Source organism: Lactuca virosa, chromosome 9 (genome assembly GCF_052849685.1).
Source record: "Lactuca virosa cultivar CGN04683 chromosome 9, Lactuca_virosa_CGN04683_v6, whole genome shotgun sequence".
NCBI classification, from domain to species: Eukaryota; Viridiplantae; Streptophyta; class Magnoliopsida; order Asterales; family Asteraceae; genus Lactuca; species Lactuca virosa.
The window spans coordinates 166,514,858-166,533,052 of NC_136434.1; the positions used below are offsets into that span (position 1 = coordinate 166,514,858).

General features: G+C 36.3%; 2 protein-coding genes and 1 non-coding gene across 3 annotated transcripts; 1 reads left to right on the forward strand and 2 right to left on the reverse strand.

The window, feature by feature from the left end:
* The first annotated feature begins 273 nt into the window (after positions 1–273).
* CSTF77 (Tetratricopeptide repeat (TPR)-like superfamily protein) lies at positions 274–5,287 on the forward strand. The gene is made up of 21 exons (XM_079072400.1): positions 274–681; positions 771–833; positions 1,034–1,143; positions 1,231–1,331; positions 1,434–1,495; positions 1,584–1,724; positions 1,797–1,925; positions 2,033–2,079; positions 2,147–2,210; positions 2,288–2,408; positions 2,497–2,555; positions 2,636–2,704; positions 2,797–2,937; positions 3,013–3,077; positions 3,154–3,250; positions 3,356–3,415; positions 3,499–3,654; positions 3,745–3,901; positions 4,049–4,210; positions 4,512–4,649; positions 4,875–5,287. The coding sequence occupies exons 1-21, from the start codon at positions 628–630 to the stop codon at positions 5,087–5,089; spliced, it is 2,211 nt and encodes a 736-aa protein (XP_078928526.1). The 5' UTR covers positions 274–627; the 3' UTR covers positions 5,090–5,287.
* Positions 5,288–7,831: 2,544 nt separating this feature from the next.
* Positions 7,832–8,693, reverse strand: LOC145137652 (uncharacterized). Its single transcript, XM_079071779.1, has one exon. It carries the CDS (start codon positions 8,418–8,420, stop codon positions 7,992–7,994), a length of 429 nt encoding a protein of 142 aa, XP_078927905.1. The 5' UTR covers positions 8,421–8,693; the 3' UTR covers positions 7,832–7,991.
* Positions 8,694–9,350: 657 nt separating this feature from the next.
* On the reverse strand, positions 9,351–9,422 carry TRNAW-CCA (transfer RNA tryptophan (anticodon CCA)). Its single transcript has one exon. It is a non-coding gene; the product is annotated as a tRNA-Trp (tRNA).
* Positions 9,423–18,195: the final 8,773 nt, after the last annotated feature.

Here is an 18,195-nt window from a genome sequence, read left to right on the forward strand (position 1 = left end):
GTTTAAATTAGCAACATTTGTTGCATTAGAATTTGATTGGTGTATTTTAATAATTGTTCTAAAAATGTTTGACATCTTGATATGTATGAAAGAAAACATGTAATTATCATTAACGTCTTTCGTTACAACTTAAACCTTTTACTTACTACTATTAATTATGGATTATTTTATGTATTTTAGATCACTTAATACTGAATTATCCCCCCCCCCCCCCCCCCCCACATACACACACACACAAAAAAAAAGCTTTAATAAAACAAAAATAGAATACCATGAACTTCCTTAATCAAAAGACGATAAAACTCGCTACCTTGGCTCCTCTATTCCGACGCCGCAACACGGCGGATGCACCATCACAACCTTCCTTTTATCGGCCCACATATTTTTCAAGTGTCAACCGTTTACCTACATTGATTCTTAACTTCATGGTTTCAATTTAAGCTCGACAATCACTGAAAACCATCACATTCTTGATTAAATTAGTGTGCAGGGTGTCTCTTCCTCTAAACCCTAGTGCTTCAATTCCAATTCTCCAAGCACCACCTATTGGGCAGTTTTCTTGATTATCAAGACACACATATAGTTATATACACATAATTACTTCATCGCGGCTTTTTAACCGGGTTTATGGAAGACAAATACAGTGTTGAATCTGCAGAAGCACTTGCGAACGAAGCATTGGTAAGACACATGAAAATTTGCATGAAATTATAAAGTCACTATCCTGTTTTTGTTTTCAATTTCATGTGTTGCCCTTTGTTATTTATCAGCGGTTGCCAATATCGGAGGCAGTGCCTATCTATGAGCAGCTATTGGCCACGTTTCCCACAGCGGTAAGTTCATGATTACTCTTTTCTTAAAAACAATCATATGAATTCTTAACTTACAACAAGTAACCACGTCAAATGTAAGAAGTGATACGCAATTACATCCAGAAATTTAAGGGTGTTCAGATTGTAATGCAAACGCCTCAATTTTCATATTAGGGTTTCGTATTAAAAGATCAACTGTTTGATTGTGTGTTGCTTCTTAGGCAAAATATTGGAAGCAATATGTAGAAGCACATATAGCTGTCAATAATGATGATGCAACAAAACAGATATTCAGCAGATGCCTATTGAATTGCTTGCAGATACCTCTTTGGTATGAGTTGTCTCTATAATTTTACTTTCACCATTCAATGTTGCCAATATGGATTATGTTACAAACTTTCAATAATCTATCTTGCAGGCGTTGCTATATAAATTTCATCAGAAAAGCCAATGAGAAAAAGGGGTTAGAGGGTCAAGAGGAAACTAGGAAAGCTTTTGACTTTATGTTGGGTTATGTTGGTATGATTCATGCTTGCTTTCATTCTACTATTGTTTACTTAATTGGCTTTCTTTCTTTCTTTCTTTCTTTTTGTTAATGTTTGTTTATTTCTTCATGATCAGGATCTGATATTGCTTCTGGGCCTGTGTGGACTGAATATATTAACTTCTTGAAATCTTTACCGGTTAGTAACTATTCTTGTTTACACAAAAAAGTAAAAACTTATTATTTTTTTTTTTCATCATTATTTCACTTAATTGTCTATGGTGTAGGCTCAAAATCCACAAGAAGAATCACAGAGAATGATTGCTGTAAGAAAAGTATACCAAAAAGCTATTGTGACTCCTACTCATCATGTTGAACAACATTGGAGAGACTATGAGAATTTTGAAAATTCAGTTAGCCGTGCTCTGGTAACTTTCTTGATATATAATTTTTATTATAAAAAATATATATATCTTGGCTAATGATATTATATTATATAGGCGAAAGGATTGGTATCAGAGTATCAACCAAAATATAATAGTGCAAGGGCTGTCTATAGAGAGAGAAAGAAGTATGTTGATGAGATTGATTGGAATTTGGTTGCTGTTCCACCTTCTGGTTCTCTTAAGGCAATTTCATATCTCTTTTTTCTTTTTTATCTTTATTCTTTATATGATTAATGATTTATGATTTTGAATCATTGTATAAAGCTGACTATTTCCTTCATCTGATACAGGAAGAATTGCAATGGACAGCATGGAAAAGATTCTTAGCATTCGAAAAGTAAGAAAAGAAAATGTTTTTCATAATTTGTATGCTAATAATATTAACATGACTTATTTGTAATCAGGGAGAATCCTCAAAGGATAGACAGTGTGTCTGCTAACAAGCGCATCTCATTTACTTATGAGCAGGTATATCAAGTTAATTATTTTTTATATTATTAGCATTAAACTACAGTTATTAGGTTATAATATGCATCAATTTGCAGTGCCTCATGTATCTATATCATTACCCTGATATATGGTTTGATTATGCCACATGGCATGCAAAAAGTGGATCAATAGACTCTGCAATCAAAGTATATCAACGTTCTTTAAAAGCTCTTCCTGGTAATTTTAATTAATTTATCTTCATTTAAATGTGGAACTATATTATATATCTTTTATGTAAATTATCCAAAATCCATTGTTTTTTTAGATTGTGCAATGCTAAGGTATGCTTATGCTGAGCTTGAGGAGTCCCGAGGGGCAATTCAGGTATTTAAAAATGGAATGTTTCCTGCTAGCTTGTGTATTCCTTTGTTCATATCCATATGTCTAACTTCATTGACTTTTAGGCTGCAAAAAAAGTATACGAAAGCCTTTTAGGAGATGATGCCAATGCAACTGCATTATCACATATACAAGTATGATCATATATTTTAAGAAAGTAAATTGATTTTGTTTACTTATTTGTTTTTTTTATGGGTTGTAAGTATAATTATATGTTTACATGCAGTTTATTAGATTCTTGAGAAGAACAGAAGGTGTTGAAGCAGCTCGCAAGCATTTTATGGATGCAAGAAAATCTCCAAATTGTACTTACCATGTTTATGTTGCTTATGCAACAATGGCATTTTGTATGGACAAGGACGCAAAGGTAATTTTGTTTAAAGCTATTGTGTTTCTAGGTTTATCTTAATTGTGTTCATAAGTTTTTACTCTTAATATACAGATTGCACATAATGTGTTTGAAGCAGGGTTGAAAAGATACATGCATGAGCCTGGATACATTCTTGAGTATGTATGCAGTACTTATAAATCTTTATGCCATTTGTGTAATATTTATAAATCTTCTAACTTTCCATATTTGTAGATATGCAGATTTTTTGTCTCGCTTAAATGATGATAGAAACATTAGGGCTTTATTTGAACGTGCATTGAGCTCGCTTCCACCTGAAGAGTCTATCGAGGTATATATAAAATACTATAAATAGAATTGTTTAATTATATTTTTTCAATTCCTAGTTCTTTATAGTTTCTAGCTACATGTATAAAATTAATTGATTTTGTTCTAGGTTTGGAAGAGGTTTTCACAGTTTGAGCAGACATATGGAGATCTTGTTAGCATGTTGAAGGTAATATAGTTTTATAATATTCATACAAAATGAAAATGTGGGTCCCATTGTAAATTTATTTATTTTATTGGTTTTATAAAAAGGTGGAGCAAAGAAGGAAAGAAGCTCTTGCTAGAACAGGTGAAAATGGAGCATCATTAGCTTTAGAGAATTCCTTACAAGATGTTGTATCAAGATACAGTTTTATGGATTTGTGGCCTTGCTCTTCAAAAGAACTCGATCATTTATCTCGCCAAGATGTATGATTTTCTCTCTCTTTTTTTTTTAATCTTTATATAATTGTTAGATATAAAGTTTATAAATTTGTGAGAGTATTTGATTCTTTTCAGTGGCTTTCAAGTAATGGAAACAAGAAAGTTGAGAAATCAACTCTTGTTAATGCAGATAAAAATCCAGGAGGACAAGTTTTATCGAATGTATCTTCTAAAGTTATTTATCCAGATACTTCAAGAATGGTAGTATATGATCCTACTAAACAAAAGCCTGGTATGCAACTAACTATATGAATAAAAATTTTGAAAATACAATATTTTATATTTTTAACAAGGGACAATCAAAGTACAATGCTATCTATATTAAGGAAAAAAGTTATAAAGTAGGGTGTTATTTATTATATTTATAATCTTCCCACAGGTGTAAGTGTAAGCACTCCTGTTCTTCCTTCTATATCTACCACATTGCTTAGTTCTAGTGTGTTAGCCACTGGAGGGGCGCCAAGTGTCCCTATTGTCATCCCAAAACCCCTCCCGCCTGCCTTGTCAGCATTTATAGCAAGTTTGCCTCCTGTTGTCGAGGGTAAAATCCGAAACTAATGTTAATTCTTATTCATCTTTTTTTAAGGATTTATAATTTATAATAAGTTACGTTTTTGGTCCCACAAGTTTTCTCTTGCAATTTTGGTCCTTATTTGAGTCTCTTGAAACATTTTTTGGTCCTTGTTCCAACTATTTTTGGCTTCTGATTATAGCCATTAATGAAAAATGTTACAAAAAACTTGAATAAGGACCAAAATTGCAAGAATCAACTATATCCAGGGACCAAAATTGTAATTTACTCTATAATTTATTAAAATTGTTTATATTGACTTTGACTTTAGGTCCGGTTCCTGATGTTGACTATGTTCTATCAATATGTTTACAAAGCAATCTACCAATTATGGAACAGCCTGCCTCCATTGATGTCAACAAATTTAAACCAAGAGACAGACAACATGGAAAGAGAAAAGATGCTGACAGTATATAGCTTCTTCCTTTTTTATCTTGAAAAAATTACATTTTCGGTCCTTGAATATTTCTGATTTTTCCAACTTTGGTCCCAAAAAGTTTTCTCTTGCAAATTTGGTCCTTATTTGTTGTTTTTGTAACGTTAGTATCGTTTTGGGACAAAATTGCAAAAATCAGCTATACTGAGGGACCAAATTTGTAATTTGTGATATTTTTTTTTTCTTTAATGTGTGTAGGACAAGAAGAGGATGAGAGTAATACGTTGGTTCAAAGTCAAGTACAAGCGCCTAAAGATGCATTTAAGATAAGACAAATGAGAAAATCACGAGTTGGTGTTGTTGGTGGGGCCCAAAGTGGAAGCGCTGTGTCATATGCTACTGGTAGTGTACAAACTGGATCGGCTTCGTATGGTAGTGGCTTTTCAGGGGAACATTCTGGAAGCTTTGGTTGATGAAATTAAACTATAATAATAATAATGCTATAATTGGATAGATTTTTTTATATATAAATGGGAGTTTACCATTTTTACTTTTACTTTGTATATGGTTGTAGGTAAGAGAGTAAGAGAGTGAGAGTCAAGTTGTAACATATAATATGATCCTGCTTGTTACTATTAAGAAAAGAAAGAAAGTTTCTTTTAATTCAAAAATCTCTTGCTCAGCATTTTTTTTTGTCTTATTATTGGTTGACACTTTACTTCTTGCTTCTTATTGTGTAAGTAATTCTTCTAGGTTTTTTAAGTTGAAGTATTATTTGGTGGAAGTTATTAGGGGAATTGCATAAATGCTCAACTCATTTCAACTCGATTTTCATCAACTTTAGCCTTTTGAGCTAAATCAAAATTCATCATATGTTCCAAATCCAAGTCCCTCAACTCAACTCCTTTAGAGAATTAACTCTACTATCCAAATCAGGCTGGTTCACCCGAATCTTCGATATAAGAAATTATAACTTTTTCTTGAATCGAATCATATGGTGACTCCCATAATCACATGTACATCCAAACCCACATTTACATCATCAAAGCATCCATTCCAATCCATGAATAGAGTACGAGATTAATAACTTATATTAAACTATCATATAGAGCACATGTTTCGTAAAGTCGATTATACACAATTATGTTATTAATGGTCATATATACTATATCTATTTCGCAAAAGCTATGAATTTTCATTGAGAATAATTTTTTAAACTAATGACGAAAATATATTTTACAAAATAGTTATTAACATCTTGCGGAATTCTTCATAATTTCATAGAAAATTAATTTTGCACAAAAAATTAAACTTTTTGCAAAATCATTTTCTATTTAGGTGCTACTATATGTACATCTTACTCAAATAAAAGAATCAAACATGTGGGTACAACAAGCAATTGGGCCTTAAACAATCACTTTAGATTTAAACGTTAAGTTAATTTGAATCTACAAACTTTAATCTTGATACAGCCCAAAAAGAAGACAGATCATTTCATGTTGTGAAAAAAATGGTACGACTCCTCTTTTGTATTAAGTTTTCAAAATATACTTAAAGGCAAACCGTTTATGACTTATGGAATAAGTCATCGTTCGTAAGTGAATAATCTTATGATCATATTAAATTCAAATGTATAAAGGGTAAATTACACGGATGGTCCCTATGGTTTAGGGTAATTTGCGTGTTTGGTCCCTAAATTTTTTTTTTAACTCAGAGCATCCCTACTTTATATTTTTATTGCACGTTTAGTCCCTGTCCATTCTAAAAAGACTAATTTACCCATTATTCTTTTTTTTTTTTCCTTTTTAAAATTTTTAATTTATTCAAAATAAAATAAAATATGGGCCATTTATTCTTAACCCTATCCCTAAAAACTGGATCTTGCTCAAACCCCTTTGCCTTTACCTTGTTGCTCTCGTCCACCACCACCTCCACACACCGACACATCCATTCTTCTTCCTCCCTCGCTTTTCGTCTCTTCACTGGAAAGTTGCACATGCTCAGTCACACACACACACACATACACTCTATCTCTCTCTCTCTCTCTCTCTCTCTCTCTCTCTCTCTCTCTCTCTTCGAGTTTAAAATCATCAAGTTCTGATATCGGTTCGTGAAACAGTAACGAAGATGAGATGTACTTCGGCGATTATGGATTTGTGTTTTTTCTTGTTCGTTTTGGGGATTTCACCCTAGCAATTCAAAGTCATGAACGATTTCAGGGTTGTTTTGGGGATTTCTGGTTTTTTTGTGTTTTTTCTAGTTCGTCGTTTGGGAATTGGAAATGCCAGTGGGTGGTAAAAGGAGATCAAAGAGAAGCTTGGAATGAGATAGATGATAGGTAGAAAAAGAGATTAATGCTCAACTATTTGAGTATTTCATCTCAAGAAAAAACCTAGAAAAAAAGTTTGATTTCCATTGTTGGTGTTATGCTTAATCAGGATGTTTTTGTTTATGATGGTGCCCACCAAGTGTTCGATCATTTGTATAGTCGTTTTTTTAAGATCATGGTGAATCATATGTGAAGTTTTGAACCCTTCAATTAATTGGCGGAACTCTTGGTGCTATGCTTAATCCCGGTGAATAACCTTCTCCCCACCACCATCTTTAAATCCAGATCTCGACTCCCACATAAGCCACCGTTGTCACTTAAAATAAGAAGAAACTGATTTCAAATATAAATGTAATTCAATTTAATTTTTTTTTCCCTAGAATGTGTGGGAGTCGATTTCGGTTTTGCTTTCAAACAACTTAGAAAATTCAGAGGAATCCAAACATGGAGAACCAATGAGTTTTTATTTGCAATAGATTATTTGCTTTTGATATTTTTTCTAGCGGAATCTAGTATTTTTTCCGGTGGAGTCCGGCATTTTCCGGCGAGAGGAGAGAGATTTTCCGTTGACTGAACATAAGGAGGGAGGGAAGGGGAAGAGGGTTCAGTGGTGTGGGTTCTTGAATCAAAGTAATATGTTTTAATTAATATTTTTTCTATATATATTTAATATTTTTTAATTAACTAGCAATTTAAACAATATAAAAGAAACAGTAAGGGTAAATTAGTCTTTTATAACGGACAGGGACTAAGCGTGCAACAAAAATATAAAATAGGGATGGTCTGAGTTAAAAAAAATTGTTAGAGACCAAACACGCAGATTACCATAAACCACAGGGACCATCCGTGTAATTTACCCATGTATAAAAGAGTGTAAACATATACGTAAGGATAATAACCTATATTTTTATTTAAATTTTGTATGCATCGATCAAATAGTTTTACCATATTATCGTTGTTAGAATACAACGCATATATAGGATAGAAGTTTGATAATTAGTTTATATAGGAGTATAATGATGCTCTCAATGCTTGCAGTTGCACCCTTAAGCTTTGTATTCAGCCCACAGTTGATCAACCGTCTTCCCTAGCAAGTCCACGAAATAACCATCGTTATAGCCATCCCTCATCTTCTTATTAAGTTCAGCCAAAAACCCATCTCTAAGACCATTACAATACTCTAGGAACCGAGCTGTCACATCGTAGCCTTGGTCCCATCGGTCACCTTGTCCTGGCTGAACCCAGTGGCTTGGTATATACCCAGCCTTCAGCCTCACGTAGTCCGCAATTCCCTCTATCAATTCTGCCTTAGCTTGACCATTTCCAAACCATTGCCATACGTGTGCCATCTCGTGATAAAGAACTCCATCAAACCCAGTCTTGTCATCACCGGAAATCCCCTCGATCAAAGTTGCGCTGACATGGATCTCATTGCCATAAGTGTAGGCAATACCATCCATGTCGTCGATGAACATGCTTACAAGAGCAACATTCTTTCTGTCAGCATCTGTGTTTTGTTGGAATATGCTCCATGTGAAGCTTGTGGCGGAGCTAAGAGTTTGAGTGGTGTATTCTGCCCCAATTTCGTTATTGAACTTAACACCGCCGGGGGTGGCTTCTGCTCTGTTGGTGATGGTGTAGTCGACGGCTGCGGACAGTTGCAGGGCTGCTAAGATTGCAAGGGATGAGAGGAAGAAGGAGATCTTCTTAGCCACTTGAATTAATTTGTAGATATAGGTTTAGATTCTACACTTGTATGTGGGTTTATATAGCGGTGGATGGTGGTGAATGTTGGGGCTTATGGTGGGACCCTGACTGAGTCTACACGTTAACGATAAGAAATTTAATTGTGAGAGACTTGGACCTATTTGTCTCGTCAATATCTTTTGCATTTTCTTCTATTTCTTTGTTATGTTTTGAATATTGAGAAACGTTTATTCATCATGATTTTTATATTTATTTGTACAAAGTGAATCTGTTGTTACAAATCTGAAGGTTAATATATATATATATATATATATATATATATATATATATATATATATATATATATTTGTTATCCTAAATTTTAATGTTAGAAATCATTATATTACATACATGGATATGAAAATATAATATCCTTGGAAAAATTATTTATTCAATAAGTTCTGAATATTGCCAAGACTACAGAAAAATGTTATTTTTTTTGTTTTCAATATTTAATTTAAAAAAATGTCAAATCTTATCATCTTCATATATAAGAATGAAAAGGATCATGTAAATTTAGTGCTCTAAAAACAATTGAAGTGAGTAAAGAGTTTGTTTAGTAGACTACTATGAGATGGCCCAATTACTTTGAAAATCAAACATATAACTAAAATATTGGCCCAACTACTCCGAATTAAAAAATCCAAAAAGATGAACCATGAACCTGACGTGAATCGAACACGCAACCTTCTGATCTGGAGTCAGACGCGCTACCATTGCGCCACAAATCCTACTGTAATATACTTGTATTCTAATTTACTTTAGCCTAAGTTAATCGGTAGAACGAGTTATGAACCATGTTGAAACTGTTTCAAGTCAAATTGGGTGGCATTTATATGGTATTATGTTCAGTCTTCACGTTGAGACATACCTACATTTTTCTAATAAAATAATTAATAGTTATTGATGTATTATACATGATTATAAAAACTATATTGTTAAAATAACAAAATCTTAAAGTTTTGAATATTAAAAAAATTAGTAGGTTATATGCATTTAAATACACATTTGGGTTCTGGACAATCCATTTGACTTGTTACACTCTTAGCTATCTTTTTAAATTTACCTCATTTGAGATAATATGACTTAAATAATTCCATTTATAAAAAAATTGAAATTGTTATCTCTACCATGAAAATTTGTCTAGTATCAGTATTGTTAATCTGATAAATTGAAAGTTTTATGGATACAAAAGGGAGAAGTGGAAGAAGGAGAATATCAGATGTCAGATTATTGCTTTTGTCACTGATAGGCGTGAGTTGTTGACTCGGTGTGGTAGGTTTTGAGTTTTGGTTTCCGGTGGGATTCGTCAGATAGTGTTAGAGGAAGATCACAAGTCTAAGTTATTGATTCATTCGGGTGCGAAAAAAATGTATCGAGACTTGAGACTCAGTTATTGTTGACCCTGCATGAGGAGGAAAATAGCGTAATTATGGATCGAGCATCAGAGACCACACGGTAAAGGTCTATATATGGAAATAGGAGCAGATGACCATGAATTTTATCACCAAGTTACCAAGGACGGCCAAGGGACTTGATGTTATTTAGGTTATTATGGATCGTTTTGACCAAGAGTGCCCATTTCCTCGCTATTTGGGATAGCTCCTCGGTCGATAAATTGACCGACATCTATATTTGAGAGGTTGTGGCTTGTCACGAGGTGCTCATTTCTATAGTCTCAAATTGAGACGTTCGGATTACTTCCAGGTTTTGGAAGAGGTTCCATGAAGAGTTGGGTAGCAAACTGCATTTCAGTACTTCATATCATCCGCAGACAGATGGCCAAAGTGAGAGGATTATTTAGACTCTCGAGGATATGTTGAGAGCTTGCATCATTGATTTCGATGGGAGCTGAGACTGCTACCTTTCTTTGGTTGAGTTTTCCTACAACAACAACCATCATGTCAGGATTGGTATGCCTCCCTACGAGCTTCCTTACAAGAAAAATTGATTGTGATGATCGGTTCGAGGTTTGGAGGGCCTTGCTCAAGGTAGTGTCAGTTGAGTTGCGGGACTCAAGGAGGAAGCGATTGTGATGGTCGATTCGAGTATTGCAGCCAGGGTTGAGTGATTGGTAAACGGATTGGGATGTCACAATCATTGACAGGGGTTATGTACTTCCAGCTTTCCGTGTTCAGAGGAAAGAAAGAGTAAACATGTGAGTTTCAAAGTTGGGATGTAGTCCCGACATGAGTCTAGAAGATTGTGGTTTTCTTTGTCGATAGGTATGGAAATGTAGGAATGCACAAAATGATTTGATTCAGCAGGTTCGTGGCAGACTTCAGACAACACATAGCCGACAGAAAAGTTATGCAGATAGACACCGGTCAGACTTGGAGTTCCAGGTTGGGGACACGATGCTCCTGAAAGTGTCACCTTGGAAAGGTGTCATCCGATTTAGGAAGCAGGGCAAGTTGGGCCCCAGCTATATTGGTCCTTTCAGGGTATTAGCCCGGGTTGGTAGGGTTGCGTATCGTTTGGATCTGCCATCAGAGCTCTTTCAGATCCATAACACTTTTCATATCTCTCAGCTGCGGAAATGTTTGGTTGATAATTCTGCAGTGGTTCCATTGAAGTACATTCAGGTGGATGACCGCCTGAATTATATAGAGAAACCAATGGTGATCCTTGACAGGAGGACGAAGACTTTTAGAAACAAGGTGGTGAATCTTGTGAAGGTGCAGTGGCAGCACCGAAAGGGTTCAAAGTAGATGTGGGAGCCTGAGGACAAGATGAGGGGCATTACCCAGATTTATTTGCGACAGCGGACTTCAAGGACGAAGTCTAATTCAAGTAGGGGATAATTATAACACCCGATCCAAGGTATTTTCATTTTGGACCCTTGGTGTGTAATTAGTTTTCAAATTTGGTCCTTAGGGGCATTATTGTAATTTTTGGGAGGAGGGTTCGTACGCTGGGCGTTCCTCCTAAACGCTTGCGTACAAAATCAGGAGACAAACCCTAATTTTAGGGTTTGGACCCTATTTAAGCAACCTTTTGTCCCAAGGTTCTCTCATTTCCTAGCCTTCATTGCCCTTTTGAGTCCGATTTTGAAACCCTAGCTCATTTGAAGAGAGAGTTGATATTTATGTGTGTGTGTTTTGCTGTGTGTTTGGTGTAACTTCAAAAAGACGAAGCTTGGAGAAGGATCCCTCGTCAAGGAGGAGCTTGGAGATCCAGATTCCATTCATCATTTCCAGCTTCATTGAGGTATAAAGCTTGGACCTTGCTCATTCTATGCTTAAATCTAGTTGTTATGGAGTTTTGATCACTTTTTGGTCCTATGAATGAGATCTAGTGAAATTTTACCACTCCATAAGTTATGAGTTGCTCTTCTTGATGTTTCTGGGATCCCTAGTCAAGTTAACATTTTTATGGTTAAGGATCAACCATGCATGAGTTTATGTCCATTTGGTGAAAGTGCGATGCTAAATCTAGGGTTTGAGTTCATTTGGGCCCTGCAAAGGCTCCAAGTTAGTGACTTTATGGATTAAGACGTTCCCCAAGGCTTGGATCTGAAATTTGGACGTTTAGTTTTAAGCATTAAGGACTAAATAGATGAAAAGAGATGAAGGCAGTATATGTTGGGTGTTCGAGTGTGTACATTGCACGTACACGTTTGGATCCTCGACTTGGTGTAGCCACCTAGTACGTCAGGTGTACCAGGGGAACGCTTAGCATTCGCGACCATATGGACTTTTGACTTTTGGGCTTTAGGGTGTTAGGACACAAGTCTTGCTGATTATCGGCCACTGATAGGGATTGCGCCTTCTTGGATTTGGGTCCATATTAGGCTTTGGGTGTTCTTTAGGAACTGGGCCATTATTTGGGCTTTTGTGCCATGGAGTGTGGGCCTTGGCTTTTGGGCCAATTGAGGGAAAGGAAAAAGGGTCTTTTACCTTGGGGGTCGGGATTAGGTGATTAGAGTCCTAATTATGGTTTATGACCCAATTATTAATTAGGGTTTTATTTCATTGGTTAGTGCGGGGATTCTCCGGTTCAACAGCCCAAGTATTTATTTGACTGACAGCAGACTGAGGTGAGTTTGCATGTGTGGATGTGCTTGTAGTCTTTGTGACTCATTATGTATGTATTGTATGCATGTGTGAATGTTTTCTATATGTATGTGGGGTGAAATAGACTCGGTACAGCCTTGTGTTGACATATGAGTTGAAATAGACTCAGGAGTGAAATAGACCCAGGGGTGAAATAGCCCCGGTACATCCTTGTGCTAACATATGAGTTGAAATAGACTCGGGGGTAAAATAGACCCGGCACAACCTTGAGCTGGCATATATGTATGGTATGCGGTATTTTGGGGAACTCACTAAGCTTTGTGCTTATGGTTTCCAGTTTATGTTTTAGGTACTTCCGGATCGAAGGGGAAGAGTTCGGGATGATCGTATCGCACACACCATGACTTTTCACTTATTTGAACCTAATGTATTTTGGATGATTATGGATACACTATGATTTCCCTATGGTTTTGATAAACACGTTAGTTGATGTTTATTTAATATAAAAACAAAAAATTTTGGTTATGAGTTTTTGGGACGTTACATTTGGTGCTTTGAAGAAGAAAAATGTATCTTTGGTACATAATCCAACAAGAAAATCTCTTGCTCGTATTCTTAACTCTTGTAAGTCCTCAAGCCTCTACCTTTTGAGTTCAAGCATGCAAGATATAGGCTTTTTGTAGCACCTAGTTCCTGGTATGTATTTCCTTTATTTAAGAATTTTGCATTTTGTCTTGGGACTCGACGAGTTGGCGGCCCAACTCGTCGAGTAGAAGCGGTTTAGACCCGGGGTTTAAGTGGTGGACTCGTCGAGTCGGCGGCCGGACTCGACGAGTAGACGTTGTCTGAAAAAAAACCCTAATCTGAGGGTTTGCACCCTATTTAATCATCTCATTCAGCCCCCACTCGTCCCTATTGCTCCCAGAAACCCTCCATAGTGAACCCTAATTGTGTGTGTGAAGATCTAAGGCACTTGTGGTGATTTTTGGTGGTTTTGATCACAAGGAAGAAGGAAGAACTTAGAGGGATCAAGAGAAGACCAAAAGAGTCCTTGTTGGTTCATCATTTGCAGTCTCCAGAAGGTATAAAGTCTATACCTTGCTTGTTCTTTTGTTAGATCCCTTTTTGGGGAGATTTAGGGCTTTTAAGCCATATTTTGTAACCAACCATGATTGCAAGCATGGTTGGGGGGTCAAGGCTTCGGATCTAGGACCTTGGAGGGGTCACAAGGCAGTTAGGGGTTGCTTTTGCACCCATGGAAGGCTCCATGCATCTCAAGAGCTTCTTTTTGGGCAGTTTAGGCTCAAAGTCCCATGCATGCACGCAAAGTTTGTAACTTTACGTGCTAGATCGATCTTAGGGGCATAGATATATCATTTGGACAAGAGTTGCACTTCATAAATCGAAGAATTAGAGCTGGACGTTATCGACTCGGCGAGTCGTTCGTGGGACTCGGCGAGTCGGAGACTTGACTCCCTTTTTCTGTTAGGGTTCGAAGGAACCCAGTTGGGTGATGTAAGAGTTTTAGAGGATCCAAAGGAGTGACCCAACGTATTGGACTTAACCTTAGACCTGGAGTTCATGGGACTCGGCGAGTGCATGAACAGACTCGACGAGTCCAAGGCAATCTCCCAGCATATGAAGATGAACTCGACGATGACACACCCCCGAACCAGACTGCGGAAACGTCCGGGGGCTTGTGCGTGACTTCATCTTGAAATATCATTACAGAGTATATAATTGAAACATAACGTCATCATCATCGCACATGTAATATAACAACATTCATTGTTTACATCGAGTATTGTATTTGAATATTACATGCCAAAATAGTAAGAGTATGATGAAACAAAATATAACACAATATCCATTAGTTTGTTTCGTTCATCCTGCTTCAACGGTTTCCTGAGAATACAAGTTATTTTGAAAAGGTCAACATAAAAATGTTGGTGAGTTCATAAGCATGTTTGTGACAATGATTTGTATAACTTTGAAACCACCAGAAAATCCTATATTTTCTGAAAACTGTTTAGTATGTTTGTGTCAGATCTTGTATTAATGCATGTATGTTATTGTTTATTTGACTAAAAGGGTAAAGGGAATGTAAAGAGAATGTAAAGAGAATGTAAAGAGCATGTATAGAGAATGTTCCTAGACAATCCGATGTTGTCTGTAAAAGAGAAGGGTCTTCCGTAAACTTCATAACGTTAATTCCTCTAAGCGAGCCGTCATAACCATACTAAATAATGACAATTTCGCCTGTCTTGGCGTTGTTGGACGCCGGTTTTGATTTTTGATTATAAGGTTTTCGTCACCCTAGACTGAGTTAGTCTAACTGTAGCAAACAGCTCAGGTGTGGGGTGTCATCCCCGTATAGATCTATACACAAATCCCCGCTCTCCCTCCAAGAGACTCTGGTTATAACTACAGGCTACGATCGTACACTTAATAGGTGCCAACCGATAAAAACTCACTAGATCCTTAATCGAATTTACGCAAAGAAAAAAGGTATAAACTCATTCCAGGCCCAATGATCCATGTAAGTGAACCACTAAGGCATCGCTAAACATGTAAATCATTTCAAGGCCCAATTGGAATGAGATTATATAACATGGGCCCGAAATATATGTGAAAGGACAACTAAGGCCCATTTCACATGTAAGGTATTTACAGGCCCAAATAGCACACAAATAGTATCCAAGGTCCGTCGCACATGTTAATGGGTCAATGAGGCCCAACAAACATATAAATAGTATACAGGACCTATCACACATAAAAATGGGCAACTAAGGCCCAATAACCTAGAAAATGATCAAATTGCTCCGTTTGTTAGTTTATCGTTGGTTTTGGTTCAAGTATTCACTAAAATAGCATAAAAGCCCACTTTTTGTAAAAATGACGTTCTTGGCCCAATAAGCCAAAAATTTACAATTAAGGCCCAATTTTTGTAAGAATAACATTTTAATCTCCATTTTGTTCAAAACTTGTGTCGATGACTATTTTGTGGTAAAAATAACATTTTAAACCCATTTTTGTCAAAAATATCATTTTTGGCTTGATTTTTGTGAAAACACACAATTTTCTGGTTTTGGGCTTTTCTGAGCTAGTTGTTGGAAAATTTGTAGAAAAATCATCGTAAGTCGAAATTTGGATCCGTAAATTTTGGAAGTTTGGAAATTTTGTCTACTTTGTTCACAATTTTTCTCATAATTTTTAATGGCTTCTAACAAGTGTGAAATTGCTCACCTTCACAGGCTGGTCCGAAAATATTTCAAATATGATAGACAGTTTTGTAAAATTCGTCAAAAATTGTAGAAAAATCGTATGAAAACGTGAGAGTAGTAATTTTAAAGGTATAAATCTGAACTTTATCCATGTAAAACAGTTTTGAAAAATATTTCCATTAAGAGGGTCAAAACAGTTCGAGATTGGGCTAAAACTTTCCTGTCAAAAGCTGATTTTTGAGTATAAGTTATAGATCTTTGAGCACAACACTCATTTTTGCTATTTTAAGTGTATAATTCCCAGATCTACAAGTTTATATGTAATATATGTGATAAAACATACTTTTCTCAAGGTTCTTATGAAGATCCAAGTGATAAACTTCAAGTTCTTAACATATTTTTAGATTAATGAAGAAATCAACACATAATCAACAAATAATTCATGGAAAACACCCATAGTCATGCATATACACATAGATCTACACAAAGAAACTTGTATTCTTCCCCAAAATCATATGAAAACCGAAAACAAGGGGTATGAACTCACCTTTGCTTGTTGCTCACGGTTTTGAAGGAAGAAATGAAGAAAATTTGGTCCTAGCAAGCCTTCTTGGGTGGATCTCGATCTTAGGGGTTTCTAGGATGATTATCATGAGTTTATATGAGTTAAGAAGAGAATTTTGATAAAACAAATAATATAGATCATGGATCCAAGCATCAACTTACCTAGGATGATGATTTTTGTGGAAGGATCTCCTTGAAATATTCCAAGATCTCGAAATTTTGATGAAGAAGAGGAGAAGTTGTTGTGAGTTCTTGAGAGAAAACTTAAGTGAATTGTGTGTGTGTGTGTGTTCTTCCTTTGGTCCGAGAGATAAGAAGAAGAGAGGGAGGGGAGAGAAGTGAGGTGACATTGCATGGATGTCCACCATGCAATAAGAAGGTGGCATCCTCACAAATTTCCCATAATTTCCCATTTTGTTTTTATTTCCTTCACCATTCTTATCTCTTCTTTTTTTTATTAAACATGGGCCGATTTGGGCTAAAGAGAGAGGGGAGGAATCATCTTGGGCCCATGCTCGAATTTATGAGGCTCAAATAACATTTTCGGACCAAATTAGCATAAAGGAATGGATTTGAGTCCATTAAAGCTAATTGAATTTGTTATGGCCCAATAAGGCCCAAAAGGTTAAGTTTTTATGAAAGTGGTCCAATTAGAGCCCAATTAGGGGTTCTAGACCCAAAATAGTCAAATTGGAAGTTTATTGGTCCATTAGGCCCAATTAGAAAATCCTAGTCCAAAATGGACTTGAACCGGGATTTTTAGGGTTTCCAACCTTTTGTTGACTATTTGAATGTTTGTATAGAGTATTTGATGGAATTTTGTTGTCATTGAATAAACACCATACATGTTTTCAAATATTAGCTACAATGTCATTCTTTGTTAAGTGTTTACAACGTATCAGAATTCCTAGTTGTGACATCATCCCCCCGTTAGAGGGAATTTCGTCCCGAAATTATTTTTAAAGCTAGATTTGAGAATGCGAGAATAGGTGAGGGTACTTCTGCTTCATCTGGTCTTCGCGTTCCCATGTGAATTCTGGTCCGCATTTCGCGTTCCACCGAACTTTCACAATCGGAATGTGACTTTGCTTAGTACGCTTCACTTCCCTATCCATGATTTCGACTGGTTCTTCGATGAACAGGAGATTTCTGTTGATTTCGATTTCTTCTAATGGAATGACGAGAGTTTCATCAGATCATCACTTTTTCAAATTTGGAATGTGGAACACGGGGTGTACGTTGCTGAGCTCTACAGGCAGCTGCAGCCTATAAGTCTTTGGACCAATTCGGGCAAGAATCTCGAACGGTCCAATGTATCGCGGGTTCAGTTTTCCCGTTTCCTAAAGCGAATCATTCCTTTCTAGGGAAAGACCTTCGGTAGTACCCGACCTCCGACTTGGAATTCCAAAGGTTTTCGTCATTTGTCAGCATAACTCTTCTGTCTGTCTCGTGATGTTTGAAGTCGAGTTCCGATTTGGATTATCTTCTCTGTCGTTTCGCGAATGGTTTCTGGTCTCGTGAGAGTACTAGCAAGTGATCTGTATTTTCGACCTTAAGAGCCTCGAAAAGAGCATCCTTGATGCTTGTGCGATACCTGTTATTACGTGAGAATTCAATCAAGGGCAACCGGGTATCCCATGACTCGCTGAATTCAAACACCCATACTTGGAGCATGAATTCGAGTGGTTGAATGGTCCGTT

Excerpts from the sequence above, each read along its gene's own strand:
- CSTF77 (XM_079072400.1), top strand. The coding sequence starts at position 628 with ATGGAAGACAAATACAGTGTTGAATCTGCAGAAGCACTTGCGAACGAA. Across the intron at positions 1,144-1,230 it reads TGCTTGCAGATACCTCTTTG|GCGTTGCTATATAAATTTCA; the intron begins GTATGAGTTGTC and ends TCTATCTTGCAG. Across the intron at positions 2,409-2,496 it reads TTCTTTAAAAGCTCTTCCTG|ATTGTGCAATGCTAAGGTAT; the intron begins GTAATTTTAATT and ends TTGTTTTTTTAG.
- LOC145137652 (XM_079071779.1), bottom strand. The coding sequence starts at position 8,420 with ATGTTCATCGACGACATGGATGGTATTGCCTACACTTATGGCAATGAG.